This window comes from Hydractinia symbiolongicarpus, chromosome 6 (assembly GCF_029227915.1).
Source record: "Hydractinia symbiolongicarpus strain clone_291-10 chromosome 6, HSymV2.1, whole genome shotgun sequence".
NCBI lineage: Eukaryota > Metazoa > Cnidaria > Hydrozoa > Anthoathecata > Hydractiniidae > Hydractinia > Hydractinia symbiolongicarpus.
In genome coordinates, this window is record NC_079880.1 from 33,017,785 (window position 1) to 33,035,564 (window position 17,780).

General features: G+C 41.7%; 3 protein-coding genes across 3 annotated transcripts; 1 reads left to right on the forward strand and 2 right to left on the reverse strand.

Annotated features, from left to right (window-relative positions):
• The first annotated feature begins 499 nt into the window (after nt 1-499).
• LOC130648296 (uncharacterized) lies at nt 500-1,395 on the forward strand. Its single transcript, XM_057454335.1, has 3 exons — nt 500-1,124; nt 1,178-1,262; nt 1,308-1,395. The coding sequence occupies exons 1-3, from the start codon at nt 500-502 to the stop codon at nt 1,393-1,395; spliced, it is 798 nt and encodes a 265-aa protein (XP_057310318.1).
• Nucleotides 1,396-4,740: 3,345 nt separating this feature from the next.
• On the reverse strand, nt 4,741-8,716 carry LOC130648298 (uncharacterized). The gene is made up of 3 exons (XM_057454336.1): nt 8,499-8,716; nt 5,244-8,382; nt 4,741-4,998 (listed from the first exon to the last, which is right to left on the reverse strand). Exons 1-3 carry the CDS (start codon nt 8,714-8,716, stop codon nt 4,741-4,743), a joined length of 3,615 nt encoding a protein of 1,204 aa, XP_057310319.1.
• A 79-nt stretch (nt 8,717-8,795) lies between these two features.
• LOC130648299 (uncharacterized) lies at nt 8,796-10,802 on the reverse strand. Its single transcript, XM_057454337.1, has one exon. It carries the CDS (start codon nt 10,800-10,802, stop codon nt 8,796-8,798), a length of 2,007 nt encoding a protein of 668 aa, XP_057310320.1.
• Between the last annotated feature and the right edge of the window lie 6,978 nt (nt 10,803-17,780).

Consider the following 17,780-nt stretch of genomic DNA (forward strand, 5'->3'; position numbering starts at 1 on the left):
CAAGCAGCTTGGGTACGTGACAGACAGACAAAGATCGACTGGTGCAATCAGCAAGGAGAGCTTAAGCGTCAAGCTGGCGAAAGCTTTATGAAAGTATGCGAGACTACTATATCACGACGATCGAAAAAGTTCCAAAACTCTCCGAATACTATATACCCTCGAAGCAACAACAAGACGGCGAGCTCACGTTCATCGTAGGATCCTTGGCACTTCTAGGTTTCGCAGTGTACAAGTATATGTAAGGAACGTTTTTGACATTTAATAAAAGTCGAAAGCACATGTTGTCACAGCTGAGGAAACAGAAAAGCTAAGTCAAATCTATTAACAACCCGAACATCTCTGGACTGGACGCAAAGCCATCAAACTACTCCCTTAGCAGAATGGTTTCTCTAAGAAGCGTGTTACTCACTGGTTGACTCGGCAACTTGCTTGGCTCAGACATATCAAAGGCCCCAAACGCATCAACTACCCACATTTAACTATTACAAAGCCGAATGAAATGTATCAATTTGATTTGCTCTATATGCCCCATGACAAGTTGTATGGAAACACCTATAAATATATTCTCACGGGCATTGACGTAGCCTCGCGGTACAAGCCGACAAGGCCATTGAGAACGAAGAAAGCCAGCGAAGTCGCTGACATGCTCAAAGACATATACAAGGCCGGACCTCTGCGTTATTCGAGTATATTCCATTGCGACAACGGCTCCGAGTTCAAGTCTGCCGTGAGCAAGCTTCTAGAAAGCAAAGGTGTCGAGATCAGGAGGGCAACTACCAAATACCACCACACTTACACGGCGTTCGTCGAAAGCTACAACAAGGTGCTCGCGGAGAAGCTCTTCAAACCTCAAGATGCGCAAGAGCTGGTCACTGACAAGCAAAGTAGTACATGGGTGAAACATTTGTACACTATCGTGAAAGATTTGAACAACACCAAGACAGCCATGATTGGTACGAAACCTTCGAAAGCGATCAAACTGGAGGTGCCGCTTGCGAAAAGCGAAGGCCATCCTCAAGACAAACCTCTACCTGATGACGGCCTATACTTTTATTTGCTGCAGCATGAGAAGAGCATGGTGATGCTAAAAGACGAGCAACAGATGCTTGGTGGAGCAAAAAGACGTATAGACTCGATCGTATTGTGACAGGTACCCGATTCCTCTACTACTTGGCAGATGGGCCTGATCGAAGCGTTGTGTCGGAGGAGCTTATGCTAGTACCAGAGGGTGTTAAAGTACCTCCAGAGCATGTAAAAGAATGGTAAATTTCTCAATTCGGATGGCCATTTTATCAAGCTCCCCGTAGCGGGGAACTTGCTCAGTTAATACTTGTAAGCGTATTTAACGTGAACCTATGGTTCACGTTAATACCTACTCGAGCAACATCCCTTTAATCATCGTCGGAGTCATCATCGCTGGAGTTAACCGGATGAAGGCGCGTATAATCATAAGTATGTAGGGTGTAGAATGGATAGCCATAGACGATTCCCTTGATAACATTAGGCTCGCTATCAAGGTCGATGATGTCAATCAATGCTCTGTCATCGAATTAAATGTTGAGTATGTCGCCAATTTTCTTTAGGTCTGCTAGATCCGAGAGCATTAAGTCCTTATTCTTGATGATCTCGTAGCAGAGCATGCCCAACTTTTTCACCTTATTGGAGACGATATCCAAACCCCGGTCCTCAATATCGTCCTCGAGCACTTCATCGTCGAGATCCTCTTCTATATATTCCGTCGGGATTGTCGCCCATGGTTTTTCGCCCGAGGCTACTCTGTCTAAAAGCTCGTCATCATCCGGACATACAAAACCTTCATAGTACTCCCCATCTCTAAATCTAAAATGCTCCAAACACTGTGAACAATAACCGGTAGTAGACCCTGCCTTAATGCAGCATCGCAGCACGGGCACTCGAACATCGTAAAGGTTTTTAAATTGTTGGCTCTGTACATGGGCTTCCATCTTTTTCTTTGACATTTGACTACCTTTTAACATACAGCTGAAGTGGCCAAGGAGCATCATCAGGCGTGTTTTTGTGGCTTTGATAACCCACAAAAAATGTGCGCGCTCACTTGATATCAATGTCAAACAGCTGTACGACCGGCTTAAGGGGCATATATGTCGTTCCACGTGCCCCTCCTCTGCAAATTTGTTAAACGCGTGAATACTATTGACGTTATCGATCACCACAATCTCTTCAGACTTAGGGTATTGATCCTTGAACCATCTTTTTTTGGTGGGTAAAGCACGTCTTTGTACGCGTGCGCAGTAATATGGGAGGTGATGGTACTCGTAATCGTCAGGAGTCGTATATTTACGATAAATCATGATCACATTTTCTTTTAGGGGATCTTAGCATGTGGCACATACCTTTCACGAATTCTCGCATTTTCCTGACTCTGTGCTTCGAACTGTCTATCTTTTTCCTCAAGATCATCATTCAACACCACAAGCTGTCTATCCCTGTCCTCGAGATCATCATTAAGCAGTGCTAGGGCCATATCTCTTTCTTCGATGGCCACGTTCTTTGCTTCAAGAGATTGAGTAAGCTTTTCCATTTCTCTGGGGAGTACCTCCTCTACAACCCACCCCAGGAATGGTTTGGCCTCGGGTCTGCCACATCTTAAGAGGAGGCAATAAAGTCCTGCTTCTGTCAGTAAAACCGTGTCTTGATGAAGCAGGTCAATATTGAACTGCTTATGCAGAGCATTTTTAACGTCTTTAAACCATATTGTATACTCTTTAGGAACATGGGTCCGAACCGCCCTCCTGCCATTGTCATTATCCGTATACTCAATGGCTCTAACAACATCGTGGGCCACGAGGAATTGCCCTTTACCCTTTACGGGGAAGGATCGTACTTGTTTTCCTTTAAAAAAATCAACCACAAGAGACAGATCTACTTGTAATTTTTTGATCCGGGAATCATGCCTGCTAGGACGGTGCTCGTGATTTTTGCTGCTCCAGAAGAGCAACAAAACATGTGACTTAGTCATATAGCGGTGGAGCACCTAGGTTGTACAAGTCATCTCGAGTAAGATCGATCAGTTTGAAGTGGCCTCTGTTTCGCTCGACGAGTCCTACTTCCTCAAACCTGTTGAAGGCCCGTACAAAGTTGTGTTTGTCAATGACGACAGTCTCTTCATCTTTAGACTTTCAATTTCTCTTTAAACCAACTCCTTATGCTGCGTATATCGAGTCTTTGAACACGCTGGAACATATACGGGAGACGATGATACTCGTCATCGTCAGGTGTGGTATGTTTACGGTAAATTACGATCACATTACCCTGCCCAGGATCCTGCGCGCTGCATCTTTTTCGAAGAGTCTCAATTTCCCGGGACTGTTCTAAAATGTATTGATCGATATCTTCGAGCTCACCCTCCTGCAGTGCGATGGTCGCGTCCTTTTCTTTTATTAAATTACGCTGCTCCTCAAGTTTCCTCTGTAATTTTGCAAGACAAGACATTTTTTATCTTAAAAGTTCTCAATCAGGGATCGTGTATGCATGGACTGTGCTCTATGTTTTTGTGGCTCGATCGAGCAACAAAACTTTTAGCGCCGTAACACCCGGGTATTAATATTTCATCATATACTGGATCATGATAAGAGCCAACGACGAGACGATTAAAGCAATCCGGTTGTTGTATTTACCTCTCAGATTCATCCTATACAGCTCCCGATCTCTTTCCTCGAGATTTGCTTCCAAGTCCTCAATTGTTTCCTCCAATTTCCGGATCTCTTCCTCTCGTAATTTTTCGATACAAGACATATCTATTTAGTTGAAGGTCGAGGCAAAATGCTCCAAATTTCAGTTGTAATGGCCGAGTGCAACTAATGTCTGCCTCACTCCAAAATTTTCCAGGTCCGAGGATGCTCCAGTCTCACGTACAAGCAAGCATGTTTCGACTTCCTGAGCTGGGTCTTGATCGACTCCCAGTCACTGATCATGTTCGTCTCTTCATCCACCAGCTTCATATCGCTGCGTTCGTGCGGGTACCACATGAACAGCTGCTTCTTTTGCCTTCGCAGATTCTTTGGGATAACCGTGTAACTTTGAGTGACGAGCCATAGGCTGTGTTTTCTGTGCCTACCCGAGATAGCGAGTTCGAGCAAGTGCTGCCGCTTTTTATCGAGACTTATCATGTCATCGATAATGAACAAGCTCTCTTCAACCGCAAGCAACTTCGATAGGTCTTTGTTCCATTCAAATAACTGGTCACCCGGCTCTATAAGGAACACATAGTCATCTTGCCACAGTGAGGCTCTCTCGACGTATGTCCTATTCCAGCGGATGGTGGGACAGAGGATGACAACGTTGAAGAAATAGTGCTTGTACTCGTTCTCGAGTAAGTCCAAGACTCTATGAGTTTTGCCACAGCTTGTAGGTCCCGTGAAGATGCTCATGCACGGATTTTTCACGATGTCTAGTGTCATTTAGTGCCTAAGGCAGACACAAACCTTGGATGTACTTACTTAGGGTTTGGAACGATAGATGCAGGGATCCACCCTTTGGAGACGGCCATCTCACGGCTTTCCCGTCCGGCTGTGAAGTATGCCACCATTTTCATCACCTCGCTTGTATTCAACTTGGACGAAGGACTCGAGATCCCAAGGAACCTCTTGCCAACCATAGCGTAAGCAAATGTAAAGCCTAGGTCCACGACTGTTTCATACACCATGTCGATGATTTCCTTCTCTTTGGGGGTCACATTGGAACTCATGTTTATATTATAGATTATATCATCTTAAAAAAGTCGAAAGCGGGCTTGGCTTGAGGCTTTGAAGGTTGATGCTGCTCTGGTGCACGTGTTTCGGCATGCTGTTGATCCGCTACGGGCTGCTTACGCGTAAGGTAGTAGACACCAGCAACTGCTATGCAAGCAAGTACGACAAGGCCTCCACCAATGTATAAACTGCCTGACTGTATAGAAGTGCCTCCTGGAGAGGTTTTAACTGTAGATTCTACAGCACCTTCTTGTTGCTTCAGATCTTCCTTTGTTATATCCACAATTATAATCAGAGGACTGTATAATAAGAATACGAGGTTTCGGGGGTATCAACCGAAGAGAACAACCTCGTTCAACAAGAAGTAAAATCTAATTAAGCTCTTCAAAAATATAAACAGAAAAATATATACAAAAGTGAGCGCACGTGTAAAGGTCACGTGTTCAAGTCACATGGTCAATTCAACATTCCCCCAGTTGACGGAGGTCAAAACTTGTCATCTTAAATGTTTACAATCTCAAGATCCTTTTCATCAACAAATGTTATCTTTGATTCAGCTAACTGATCGTTTTGTGTAACTGATTGTTCATCAATAAATTGTATTGCTGGTTCTGTTGATTCATCGTTTGGAATAATACACTGTTCAAACGGTATCAATTTATTGATCGGTCGCCGTAAATTTGATCGTCTGTCTTGATCATTTTTGCATTGTACTATCGCTGCACGTATTTTTCCATCTTTTCCCTTCAACGTTTCTTTTATTCGACCAATTCGCCATTGTGATCGTGGCATTCTATCATCAGCAACAACAACTACGTCGTCAACGTTTGGAATTAAACATTTATTGAAACGACTATTCTTCAATTTGTGGAATTCTCGTAATTCTGTGACGTATTCGTCACGCCATCTATTCCAAAAGTGTGTCAGTAATCGGTTTACGTTTTCTTTCCGTTTGACACTCATATCAGCCGAGAGATCTTCAGGTATTAAGTTGTTCTCATCTGCTTTCGTGTTTAATTTTCTTCCATACATAAGATGATTAGGTGTTAATGGTTCTTCATTAAGTTCTTCATATATGTACGTTAATGGTCTGTTATTTAGTATAAATTCAATTTCAGTTAGTATCGTTAAAAGTTCCTTATACTTCAGGCGACTATTGCCCAGAACTTTCTTCAGTGGTCTTTTGACTGATTTGACCAAACGTTCGAAGAATCCGCCTTGCCAAGGGGCAGACTCAATATTAAATTTCCAATTAATATTTTTACTAGCAGCAAAGTTTTGTACGTCTTCGCTAATAAAACATTTACCATTGTCAGATAAAATGAAGTTCGGTGCTCCTTTTCGAGCAATAAATCGTTTCAGAACTTCTATACATTCAGGTCCAGAAGAATTCGAAGCTAAGTCTAAATGAATAGCTCTAGTACTCGCACACGTTATAAGAACTATCCAAGCTTTATACATATCTGGTTCTTCGTTAAAAACATTTTTTACAAATAAAGGACCAGCATAGTCGATGCCAACTACTTCAAATGACATGTTATCTTGTAATCTACTCTTCGGTAATGATGGAGGATCTGGGTACGGATATGGTTTGTTCTCGTACCTTCGGCACTTTTGACATGTACGAATAAAATTTCTAACAACATTTCTACCAGATGGAATCCAAAATTCTCTTCTAAGTTCTGTGAGTGTTATTTTTGTGCCATAATGCTTCACAGATTCATGCACATGTCGAATGATTAATTTTGTTAGATAAGAGTCTGGTACTAACAGAATAGGATACCTGGAGTTATATGGTACAGGAGCATTTCCTAACCGACCCCTGCACCTCAGCAAAAAATCTGTGTCTTCAAATAAATCCAGGTTCTTTTCCCAATGTTTAAATTTCTTGTGTCTTTTCACATCTTCTTGAGCATCTTTGATGATTACCAATCTTGCATGACCAATTTCTTCGGCTGATAGCCTCTTATAATTAAAATTTTTTCTATCTTCTTTCTTCTTTTTTACATTACTTATAAATCTCATCACATAAGCTGTGACGTGTACTAATTTATCAAAACTACTGTATTTTTTTATATCAATTATGTTACGAATACCCGGTATAATTGGGAAATTCGTGTTTACACTATCCAAGACATTTTCATTGGCAGTAGAAACATCACATACAGTATCATACACTTCATCAGACACAGGAGTAGTAGAAGACATAACATTATCACAAACATTCTCAGACACAGTATCAGTAGAAATAATAGATAGATTTTCAGACACAGTAATATTTTTTAGTTCATTATTTAATGTTTGAACTTTTTCTTCTTTTCTAACTTCTTCTTTTGTCATGTCATCACTAATAAACTTATCACCAGGTTTAAGGTGTGGCCAGTGGGTTTCAAGTAAAGTTAGAAACGTGGGTCCACTGAACCACAAAGAATTCAATTCAGAGGGGGAGCAACCCCTAGATACTATATCTGCAGGGTTGTCTTTCGATGGTACTAAACACCATTTGCCAGATGCAGTCAGTTTTCTAATTTCCTCTAAGCGGTTTTGAACAAAGGTTTTATAATCTTTGTTATCGTTTTTAATCCATGAATATGCAATAGTTGAATCAGTCCAATAGAAAATATTGTCAATATTATACACATTCCATAATTCCTTTTTTAAAACGTCCATTAATCTAGCTAGCACCAAAGTGCCTAAAAGTTCAATTCGTGGTATAGTGGTATTTGTTAATGGTTTAATTCTTGATTTTGAACTCAAAAGTGCAGTTTTAACTTTACCAGACTTGTAAGTAAATCGAATGTATACACAACATCCATAAGCAATTTTAGAGCCATCAGAAAATCCATGTAATTCAATGTTTTCAAATTGATCATTTTCATCTTTATAAGCATAAAGTCTGTCAATATTTAAAGTTTCAGTGTCAAAGCTAGTACAAATTTCATTCCATCTTTGTAAAAATTCACCTTCTAAAGGTTGATCCCAGTCAAATTTTGCAACACACAAATCTTGGAACAATACTTTAATTGTCACAACAATAGGGTTAATTATCCCTAGTGGATCATAGATACTAGCTAAAAAATGCATGATATTTCGCTTCGTAGTAGGCAATTTTATGTTCTTCAGCATGTCAGAAAAATTGAAATTAATTTCGTCAGAGAGTTTGTTCCATTCAAGTCCCAAAACTTTAATAGTGGGTTGAAATTTGATTTCAGTTTCATCCTGAGTACTATTGACGATGTTCTCAAGCATTTTGGAGTTAGAGTTAAACTTTCTCAAATTAAACCCTCCTTCACTGAGCCTCTCCTGACACTTCGTGTAAAAACACAAAGCATCAGAATCATTAACGCCACCCGCAGTCAAATCATCAACATGCAGAGATTCAAGTAACTTCTGCACAAATTGCGGATCACATTCAACATAACCGTGTAAATGAAAAATCAAAGTTGCAGACAGAAGAAATGGAGAACAAGTGGCTCCAAAGACTACTCGGCAGAATCTATAATCAGCTAGCGCGTTATTTTCAAACTTTTGATCATCAAAATTATTCACATCGTCGTACCAGATAAATCGGAGTAAATTACGATCTTCAGGTGATACCGATATTTGATGGAAGGCTTTTTCAATGTCACCAGTTATTGCGATATTATACGCTCTAAATCGTAACAACACTCCAAACAATGAAGTGTTCAGTGATGGACCGGTATATAAACATTCATTTAGCGATCGACTATCTTTATGCTTTGCGCTAGCATCGAAGACTATACGTACTTTCGTTTATTTCTGTTAGGTTTAATAACAGCTCTGTGGGGGAGATAATGGGTTTCCCCAACACCAGGGCTTTCTGTCGTCTTTTCAATGATACCGCTGTCCAATTGTTCTTTAAATATATCGTCGTATGTTTTCAATAATTCGGTATTGTTTTTTAATTTATTAAACTGTGATCGGAGGCGGTCTTTAGCTAGTGAATAGTTATCCTCAATGAACATTTTATCACCTTTCACTGGTAGCCTCACTTCGTAATGATGATCTTTAAATTTTATTTCATCCGTGAATTTGTCGTAAATACTAGGTTCTTCGGAGGAAATCCCTAAACTTTCCAAGTTTAGGGATTTCCTCCGAACGAACAAATTTATTCACGTTTTCATTCAGAATCTCATAATCTGATTGAGTTTCTTTCATAATTAATAACGAATGAGTACAAGCCATATTTGCTGTAACAGGAGTGGTAGAGACAGTAGAAACTGGACCACTTAAGATAAATCCAAGTTTTGATCCCATGGCAACAGGACCTCCGCTAGAACTTCGTAAAACAGTTTTCGTGAAAAAATTCCAGTAATAATCGGCTCCAATTAATATGTCGACGTGTAGATCGTCGCTAAAATTCTGATCAGCTAATTGTAAGCCTTGCAAATGTTCATAATTTTCAACAGCAAAATTGATAGTTTGTCCGGAAACAGGTTTGCAAATATCATTCACAAAGGTAGAAACATTAATGCTCTCATTCGATATTGTGCTTTTAATTTCAAATTTGACAAGATCAAGTTTTTTCGTAGAGTGTTCACCTCCAAAGACTTTAATACTCAGTTCTTTTTTTGAAACAGTTTTTAAATTCAACTTTTTTCTCGCTTGCGGTGTGATGTACGACAATTGCGAACCGCTGTCAAATAAAATGCGTAATTTCGCAGAAAAATTTCCATCGCATGATGTAACTGTAGCCATAGCAGTTTGCAGCAAAACATTATTTCGATCAGAAGCTATGTTTATATTAGCAGGTGTAACGTTCGAGGAAGAATCTTCACTTTCTGCATCTTTATTTTCGGTTTCATTTTTCTTAGGACTACGACTAGGAGGAGGATTTGGATTATGTTTCTTTTCGCATAAGGCTACGTGATGTTTTCCTTTGCAGTGAAAACAACGAAAACTTGCTTTGCATTCACGACTCATGTGTCCTTTTCTTAAACATAAAAAACACCCTCCATTTTTCAAAACAATTTCTTTCCTGGTTTCTAATTTTGTTACAGTTCTGCATTCATATGATTTATGCTCACCAGAACAAAAAGAACAGAATAACTTTCGGGTACCAGTTCGCGCAGCTTGTGCATTCAAAGAACTTCCACTGCTGGGGAACTCCCGCTGCTCATCTTCTTCTAATTTTATATTCGAAAGTTTTTCACGTGCCATAATTTCTTTTCTTAAAAATTTTAACACAGCTTCAGCGTCCCAAATATCTTCATCAAATTTTCTACTTATCATTAATTTGATATCATTCGGTAATTTTGACAAAACAACAGGAATAAGCATAGGTCCATAGTTTTCTGCTTTAAAACCCAGGGCTTTCAAACTTCTCACTTGAGATTCGATTAGGTCGTAAAGTTTTCGCATAGATTTTATATCTCTCGAACTTTTTACATTTTCAAGAGTCAAAAGTTTGTTCATATGAGCTGACACAGTGATTTGTGGATCACCAAATCGTTCTTTTAAAAGATCTCGCGCAATTTCATAGTTTTCGTTACGTAACGATAAACCGCTGATTGTTTGTTCTGCCGAGCCCGACAAAAGATTTGTCAAATACGTCAATTTTTCGACAAAAGAAAGAGATTCATTCTTATGTATCGCACACTCAAAAGATTCGTCAAAGGACTTCCATTGCAAAGGATCACCGTTAAACTTTTTCAGCTCAAGTTTCGGAAGTTTAATTCGATCCCTCACGCTGGAGTTTCCAGACCCATCAGAAGAAGTAACAGAAACATTACCTTCAATTTCAAACACATGCTTGTCAAGAAACTTTTTCAATGTTGTTAACTCTTTCGCAGCATACTGCTCAAATTCCAAGTGTGACATCATTTCATTAGCTAAATTCTCTGGCTCAATTAAGTCATTAATTTCATTTTGAATAGTTGTTACGTTCAATAATTTAGCTTCCAGTAAATCATAACTGGATAAGAGTACCGCACCATGATCTTTCAAAGCAAACCTTTCATAAACAGGTTTCACAGTTTCATTAACAATTTTCTTAAAAACACCAACATAAGCACCACGACTTCTTCTCTTTTTACTGATATCTTCAGTCATGTTTGTATATAATTTCAAAAGTAACTAAATTGTAAGTGTTGTAAATTCAAAAAATGTTCTAATGTTTATGTGTATAATTTCAAAAGTTCTATGTGAGTAAATATTCAGCAACTGTCGATTAAATAAACCAACGATCAATAATTATATCCAACAATAAATCCGGCTCGGTGGACCAATGATTTATCCACAATTATAATCAGAGGACTGTATAATAAGAATACGAGGTTTCGGGGGTATCAACCGAAGAGAACAACCTCGTTCAACAAGAAGTAAAATCTAATTAAGCTCTTCAAAAATATAAACAGAAAAATATATACAAAAGTGAGCGCACGTGTAAAGGTCACGTGTTCAAGTCACATGGTCAATTCAACATCCTTCCTCTTCTTCATCATTGCCGTCAGCTTGTGACCTTGCGCGACTCTCCCTGGGTGCTTTACTGGCTTTGTTATGACTGTTACTTCTTGACTTTGAACTTAACTCATTTATTATGTGTACCCAGGGGTACACACAAAAAGATCTTGATCACTCATTCAGGTACTGATATATCACAGAGGGTCTGAAACCGTTTCTGCCAGCGTATCTCATCTGATGCATATGTGGGATCCTCACTAAATTACATGCTTGTGGAGGAAATCGATCAGCTGCTGGTGTCAGGATTTCCAAAGCGCGTATGTGGGAGTCACCGTAGATACCACACCAATCCTTGTACCGCGATTTTATTCTGCTATTGCCTAATGAATCTGCTATGATACTTCCCATTTTAAACACTTCACGATTGTCCATGTATATCTTTGATAGAATATTTCCCATTTTTTTCTTGCTCTTCATCAACCTTCTCTTCAACTACCTTGGACATGGAGAGTTGCGTGTGATTAATCGTATGCGCAGCAATAAGCAGGGGTGATAGGAACTTTCCGAAAGCTGAGTACACTAGAACCCCCCAATCAGCCATACTATCCTTGATAATAGGATCCTCCTCGATATCTTGCCTCAAGCCTTCGGGGCTATCGAGGGGCACTACGTTACCTATAGCCTTCGTGTACATGCTTATCGCGTGGGTTGATAGTACCTTGGCAGTCTTTGAGCCCTTTTCCTGAATCTCGCGCTGAACGAACGCAGTGTGTATCTTGTCGATCATCTCAGGTGATGCTTTATCAACAAAACCTTCTCTGCATTTCTTGGATAGAAGGTGATGTTTACCTTGACGTATTGCATCCTTGAAAACCTGACGCTTGTCTATAGGTTTTTCACGTTGCTCAAGCGCTTCTGCCGGGGTATCAACAACATCGAAAATTTTGGCCAATTCAGATATCTTTATTATTAGTCGTCTGCATCTTAAATAACCGAAGATGATCAAGACGTATGGGAGGAGTACAGCTTAGCGTACTTGCTCTTTATACTCTATACAGAATTTCGTGCTTGTACTACGCATTAACGAAACCCACCTTTTTGAGTGAGCACTTTCAGAGGCCGTTCCTAGCACTGACATTTAACCGGCATTTTGGCACAAAAGCCGTATTATGGCATTTTCATGGCGTGTGCATGTGGTTTACTGCGTTCTAAAGCCATGGAACCAGGGAAAACAACTTAGGACGTTCTAGTGCATTGAGAGTAAAAGGATTAGACCAATGATAACCAGCGCAGGCACGCATACCCACGTGATTTACGTGTAAGGCCTTTATTAGGCCGCAAAAGACCGCATTACGGTGTTTAGAGGCGTGTGCTTGCAGTTGACGGAGCTCCAAAGCCATGGAACCAGGGAAAACAACTTAGGACGTCCTACTGTATTGAGAGTGGAAGAACTAGACCAATGGTAACAAGCTTTGACGCGTGGAACCACGTGATTTACGTGCAGGGCCTTTAATAGGGGGCAAAAGACCGCATTACGGCCTTTAGAGGCGTGTGCATGTGGTTTACGCCGTTCTCAAGGCATGGAGCCAGGGAAAACAACTTAGGACGTCCAAGTGTATTGAGAGTGGAAGAACTAGACCAATGGTAACCTGCGGAGGCACATAATAGCCGGCTTGGACGTTTGGAACCACGTAATGTACGTGTAAGTGTTTTATTAGGCGGCAAAAAACCGTAATACGGCATTTAGTGGCGTGTGCTTGTAGTTGACGGCGTTTTATAGTCATAGAACCAAGAAAAACGGCTTACAAAGTCCCAGTCCATTAAGAGAGGAAGGACTAGACCAATGATAACCGGCTTGGACGGTTGGAACCACGTAATTTACGCGTAAGGCTTTTATTAGGCGGCAAGGAACCGTATTACGTCTTTAGAGGAGTGTGCTTGTAGTTGACGGCGTTCCATAGTCATGGAACCAAGAAAAACGTCTTACGAAGTCTTAGTCCATTAAGAATGGGAGGACTATAGCAATGATAACCGGCTCGGACGGTTGGAACCGCGTAATTTACGTGTAAGGCTTTTATTAGGCGGTAAAAGGTCATGTTACGGTCTTTAAAGGCGTGAAGTTGCAGTTGACGGTGTTCTATAGACATGGAACCAAGGAAAACAGCTTACGAAGTCCTGGTCCATTAAGAGTGGAAGGACTATACCAATGATAACCGGCTCGGACGGTTGGAACTGCGCAATTTACGTGTAAGGCCTTTATTAGGCGGCAAAAGGCCATATTGGTGCCTTTAGAGGCATGTGGTTGTAGTTGACGGTGTTCTATAGTCACGGAACCAAAGAAAATGGCTTACGAATTCCTAGTCCATAAAGAGTAGAAGGACTATACCAATGATAACCGGCTCAGACGGTTGGAACCACGTAAGTTACGTGTAAGGCCTTTATTAGGCGGTAAAAGGCCATATTACGGCCTTTAGAGGCGTAAGGTTGTAGTTGACGGTATTCTATAGTCATGGAACCAAAGAAAACGGCTTACGAAGTCCTAGTCCATTAAGGGTGGAAGGACTAGACCAATGATAACCGGCTTGGACGGTTGGAACCACGTAATTTACGCGTAAGGCCTTTATTAGGCGGCAAGGGACCGTATTACGTCTTTAGAGGAGTGTGCTTGTAGTTGACGGCGTTCCATAGTCATGGAACCAGGGAGAACAACTTAGGACGTCGTAGTGCATTGAGAGTGGAAGAACTAGACCAATGGTAACCTGCGCAGGCACATAATAACCGGCTTGGACGGTTGGAACCACGTAATGTACGTGTAGGTGTTTTATTAGGCGGCAAAACACCGTAATACGGCATTTACAGGCGTGTGCTTGTAGTTGACGGCGATCTATAGTCATGGAATCAAAGAAAACGGCTTACGAAGTCCTAGTCCATTAAGAGTGGAAGGACAATACCAATGATAGCCGGCTCGGACGGTTGGAACCGCGTAATTTACGTGTAAGGCCTTTATTAGGCGGTAAAAGGCCATTTTACGGCCTTTAGAGGCGTGACGTTGCAGTTGAGGGTGTTTTATAGTCATGGAACCAAGGAAAATGGCTTACGAAGTCCTAGTCCATTAAAAGTGGAAAGACTATACCAATGATAACCGGCTCGGACGGTTGGAACCACGTAATTTACGTGTATGGCCTTTATTAGGCGGCAAAAGGCCATATTGCTGCCTTTAGACGTGTGTGTATGTAGTTGACGGAGTTTTAAAGCCATGGAACCAGGGAAAACAACTTATCACGTCGTACTTTATTGATAATTGAAGGACTAGACCGACGGTATGCGGTTTGGACGCGTGAACGACGTAATTTACGTATAAGGCCTTTAATAGGCGTCAAAAGGCCGTATTATAGCTTTTTCATGGCGTGTGCATGTGGTTTACGGCGTTCTAAAGCCATGGAACCAGGGAAAATAACTTAGAACGTCCTAGTGTATTGAGAGTGAAAGGATTAGACCAATGGTAACCTGTGCAGGCACGTGGACCCACGTGATTTACGTGATTTACGTGCAAGGCCTTTATTAGGCGGCAAAAGACCGCATTACGGCCTTTAGAGGCGTGTGCATGTGGCTTACGCCGTTCTCAAGGCATGGAGCCAGGGAAAACAAATTAGGACGTCGTAGTATATTGAGAGTGGAAGGACTGGACCAATGGTAACAAGCTTTGACGCGTGGAACCACGGGATTTACCTGCAAGGCCTTTATTAGGCGGCAAAAGGCCGTATTATGGCCTTTTCATGGCGTGTGCATGTGGTTTACGGCGTTCTAAAGCGATGGAACCAGGGAAAACAACTTAGGACGTCCTAGTGTATTGGGAGTGGAAGGACTAGACCAATGGTAACCTGTGCAGGCACGTGGACTCACATGATTTACGTGTAAGGCCTTTAATAGGCGGCAAAAGGCCGTATTATAGCATTTTCATCGCGTGCGCATGAGGTTTACGGCGTTCTAAAGCCATGGAACCAGGGAAATAACTTAGAACGTCCTAGTGTATTGAGAGTGGAAGGACTAGACCAATGGTAACAAGCTTTGACGCGTGGAACCACGTGATTTACGTGCAAGGCCTTTATTAGGCGGCAATAGACCGTATTACGGCCTTTAGAGGCGTGTGCATGTGGCTTACGCCGTTCTCAAGGCATGGAGCCAGGGAAAACAAATTAGGACGTCGTAGTATATTGAGAGTTGAAGGACTAGACCAATGGTAACAAGCTTTGACGCGTGGAACCACGGGATTTACGTGCAAGGCCTTTATTAGGCGGCAAAAGACCGCATTACGGCCTTTAGAGGCGTGTGCATGTGGCTTACGCCGTTCTCAACGCATGGAGCCAGGGAAAACAAATTAGGACGTCGTAGTGTATTGAGAGTGGAAGGAATAGACCAATGGTAACCTGCGCAGACACATAATAACCGGCTTGGACGGTTGGAACCACGTAATGTACGTGTAAGCCTTTTATTAGGCGGCAAAAGACCGTAATACGGCATTCAGAGGCGTGTGCATGTAGTTGACGGAGTTCTAAAGCCATGGAAACAGGGAGAACAACTTAGGACGTCGTTGTGTATTGACAGTGGAAGAACAAGACCAATGGTAACAAGCTTTGACGCATGGAACCACGTGATTTACGTGTAAGGTCTATATTATGCGGTAAAAGACCGTATTGCTGCCTTTAGACGTGTGTGCATGTAGTTCACAGAGTTCCAATGCCATGGAACTAGGGAAAACATCTTAGAACGTCGTAGTGTATTAAGAAGGGAAGGACTAGACCAATGGTAACCTGCGCAGGCACGCGGAACCACGCGATTTACGTGTAAGGCCTTTAATAGGCGGCAAAAGACCGCATTACGGCTTTTAGAGGTGTGTGCTTGTAGTTGGCGGAGCTCCAAAGCCATAGAACTAGGGAAAACAACTTAGGACGTCGTAGTGTATTGAGAGTGGAAGAACTAGACCAATGATAATAAGCTTTGACGCGTGGAACCACGTGATTTACGTGTAAGGCCTTTGTTATACGGCAAGCGACCGTATTGCTGCCTTTAGACATGTGTGCATGTAGTTCACGGAAATCCAATGCCATGGAACTAGGGAAAACATCTTAGAACGTCGTAGTGTATTAAGAAGGGAAGGACTAGACCAATGGTAACCTGCGCAGGCACGTTGAACCACGCGATTTACGTGTAAGGCGTTTATTATGCGGTAAAAGACCGTATTGCTGCCTTTAGACGTGTGTGCATGTAGTTCACAGAGTTTTAATGCCATGGAACTAGGGAAAACATCTTAGAACGTCGTAGTGTATTAAGAAGGGAAGGACTAGACCAATGGTAACCTGCGCAGGCACGCGAACCACGGGATTTACGTGTAAGGCCTTTAATAGGCTGCAAAAGACCGCGTTATGGCCTTTAGAGGCGTGTGCTTGTAGTTGGCGAAGCTCCAAAGCCATGGAACCAGGAAAAACAACTTATCACGTCGTTGCCTATTGAGAATGGAAGGACTAGACCGACGGTAACCGGCTTGGACGCGTGCAACGACGAAGTTTGCGTGTAAGGCCATTATTAGGGGGCAAAAGGCCATATTACGGCCTTTAGAGGCATGGGGTTGTAGTTGACGGTGTTCTATAGTCATGGAACCAAAGAAAACACCTGACGGAGTCCTAGTTTAATAAAAGTGGAAGGACTATACCAATGATAACCGGCTTGTACGGTTGAAGCCACGTAATTTACGTGTAAGGGTTTTATTAGGCGGCAAAAGACAATAATACGGCATTTAGAGGCGTGTGCTTGTAGTTGATGGCGTTTTATAGTCATGGAACGAAGGAAAACGGCTTACGACGTCCTAGCCATTAAGAGTGCGTGGACTAGACCAATGATAACCGGCTTGGACGGTTGGAACCACGTAATTAACGCGAAAGGTCTTTATTAGGCTGCAAAGGACCGTATTATGGCCTTTAGAGTTGCGTGCTTGTAGTTGACGGCGTTCTATAGTCATTGAAGCAAGGATAACGGCTTACGAAGTTAGTCCATTAAGAGTAGCAGGACTATACCAATGATAACTGGCTCGGACGGTTGGAATCAAGTAATTTACGTGCAAGGCCTTTATTAGGCGGTAAAAGGCCATATTTCGGCCTTTAGAGGCATGGGGTTGTAGTTGACGGTGTTCTATAGTCATAGAACCAAAGAAAGCACCTGACGAAGCCGTAGTCCATTAATAGTGGAAGGTCTATACCAATGATAACCGGGTTGGACGGTTGGAACCACGCAATATACGTGAAAGGCTTTTATTAGGCGGCAAAAGGCCATATTGCTGCCTTTAGACGTGTGTGAATGTAGTTTATGGAGTTACAAAGCCATGTAACCAGGGAAAACAACTTATCACATCTTAGTCTATTGGGAATGGAAGGACTAGACCGACGGTAACCGGCTTGGACGCGTGGAACGGTGTTATTTACGTGTAAGGCCTTTAAAAGGCGTCAAAAGGCCGTACTATAGCCTTTTCATGGCGTGTGCATGTGGTTTACGGCGTTCTAAAGCCATGGAACCAGGGAAAACAATTTAGGACGACGTATTATATTGAAGGTAGAAGAATTAGACCAATGGTAA

Excerpts from the sequence above, each read along its gene's own strand:
- LOC130648298 (XM_057454336.1), bottom strand. The coding sequence starts at position 8,716 with ATGTTCATTGAGGATAACTATTCACTAGCTAAAGACCGCCTCCGATCA. Across the intron at positions 8,383-8,498 it reads CCTAACAGAAATAAACGAAA|AGCGTATAATATCGCAATAA; the intron begins GTACGTATAGTC and ends GTTACGATTTAG. Across the intron at positions 4,999-5,243 it reads ATGAAAAGGATCTTGAGATT|GAAGATCTGAAGCAACAAGA; the intron begins GTAAACATTTAA and ends GATATAACAAAG.
- LOC130648299 (XM_057454337.1), bottom strand. The coding sequence starts at position 10,802 with ATGACTGAAGATATCAGTAAAAAGAGAAGAAGTCGTGGTGCTTATGTT.
- LOC130648296 (XM_057454335.1), top strand. The coding sequence starts at position 500 with ATGTATCAATTTGATTTGCTCTATATGCCCCATGACAAGTTGTATGGA. Across the intron at positions 1,125-1,177 it reads GCTTGGTGGAGCAAAAAGAC|ATGGGCCTGATCGAAGCGTT; the intron begins GTATAGACTCGA and ends ACTACTTGGCAG. Across the intron at positions 1,263-1,307 it reads CCAGAGCATGTAAAAGAATG|CGGGGAACTTGCTCAGTTAA; the intron begins GTAAATTTCTCA and ends AGCTCCCCGTAG.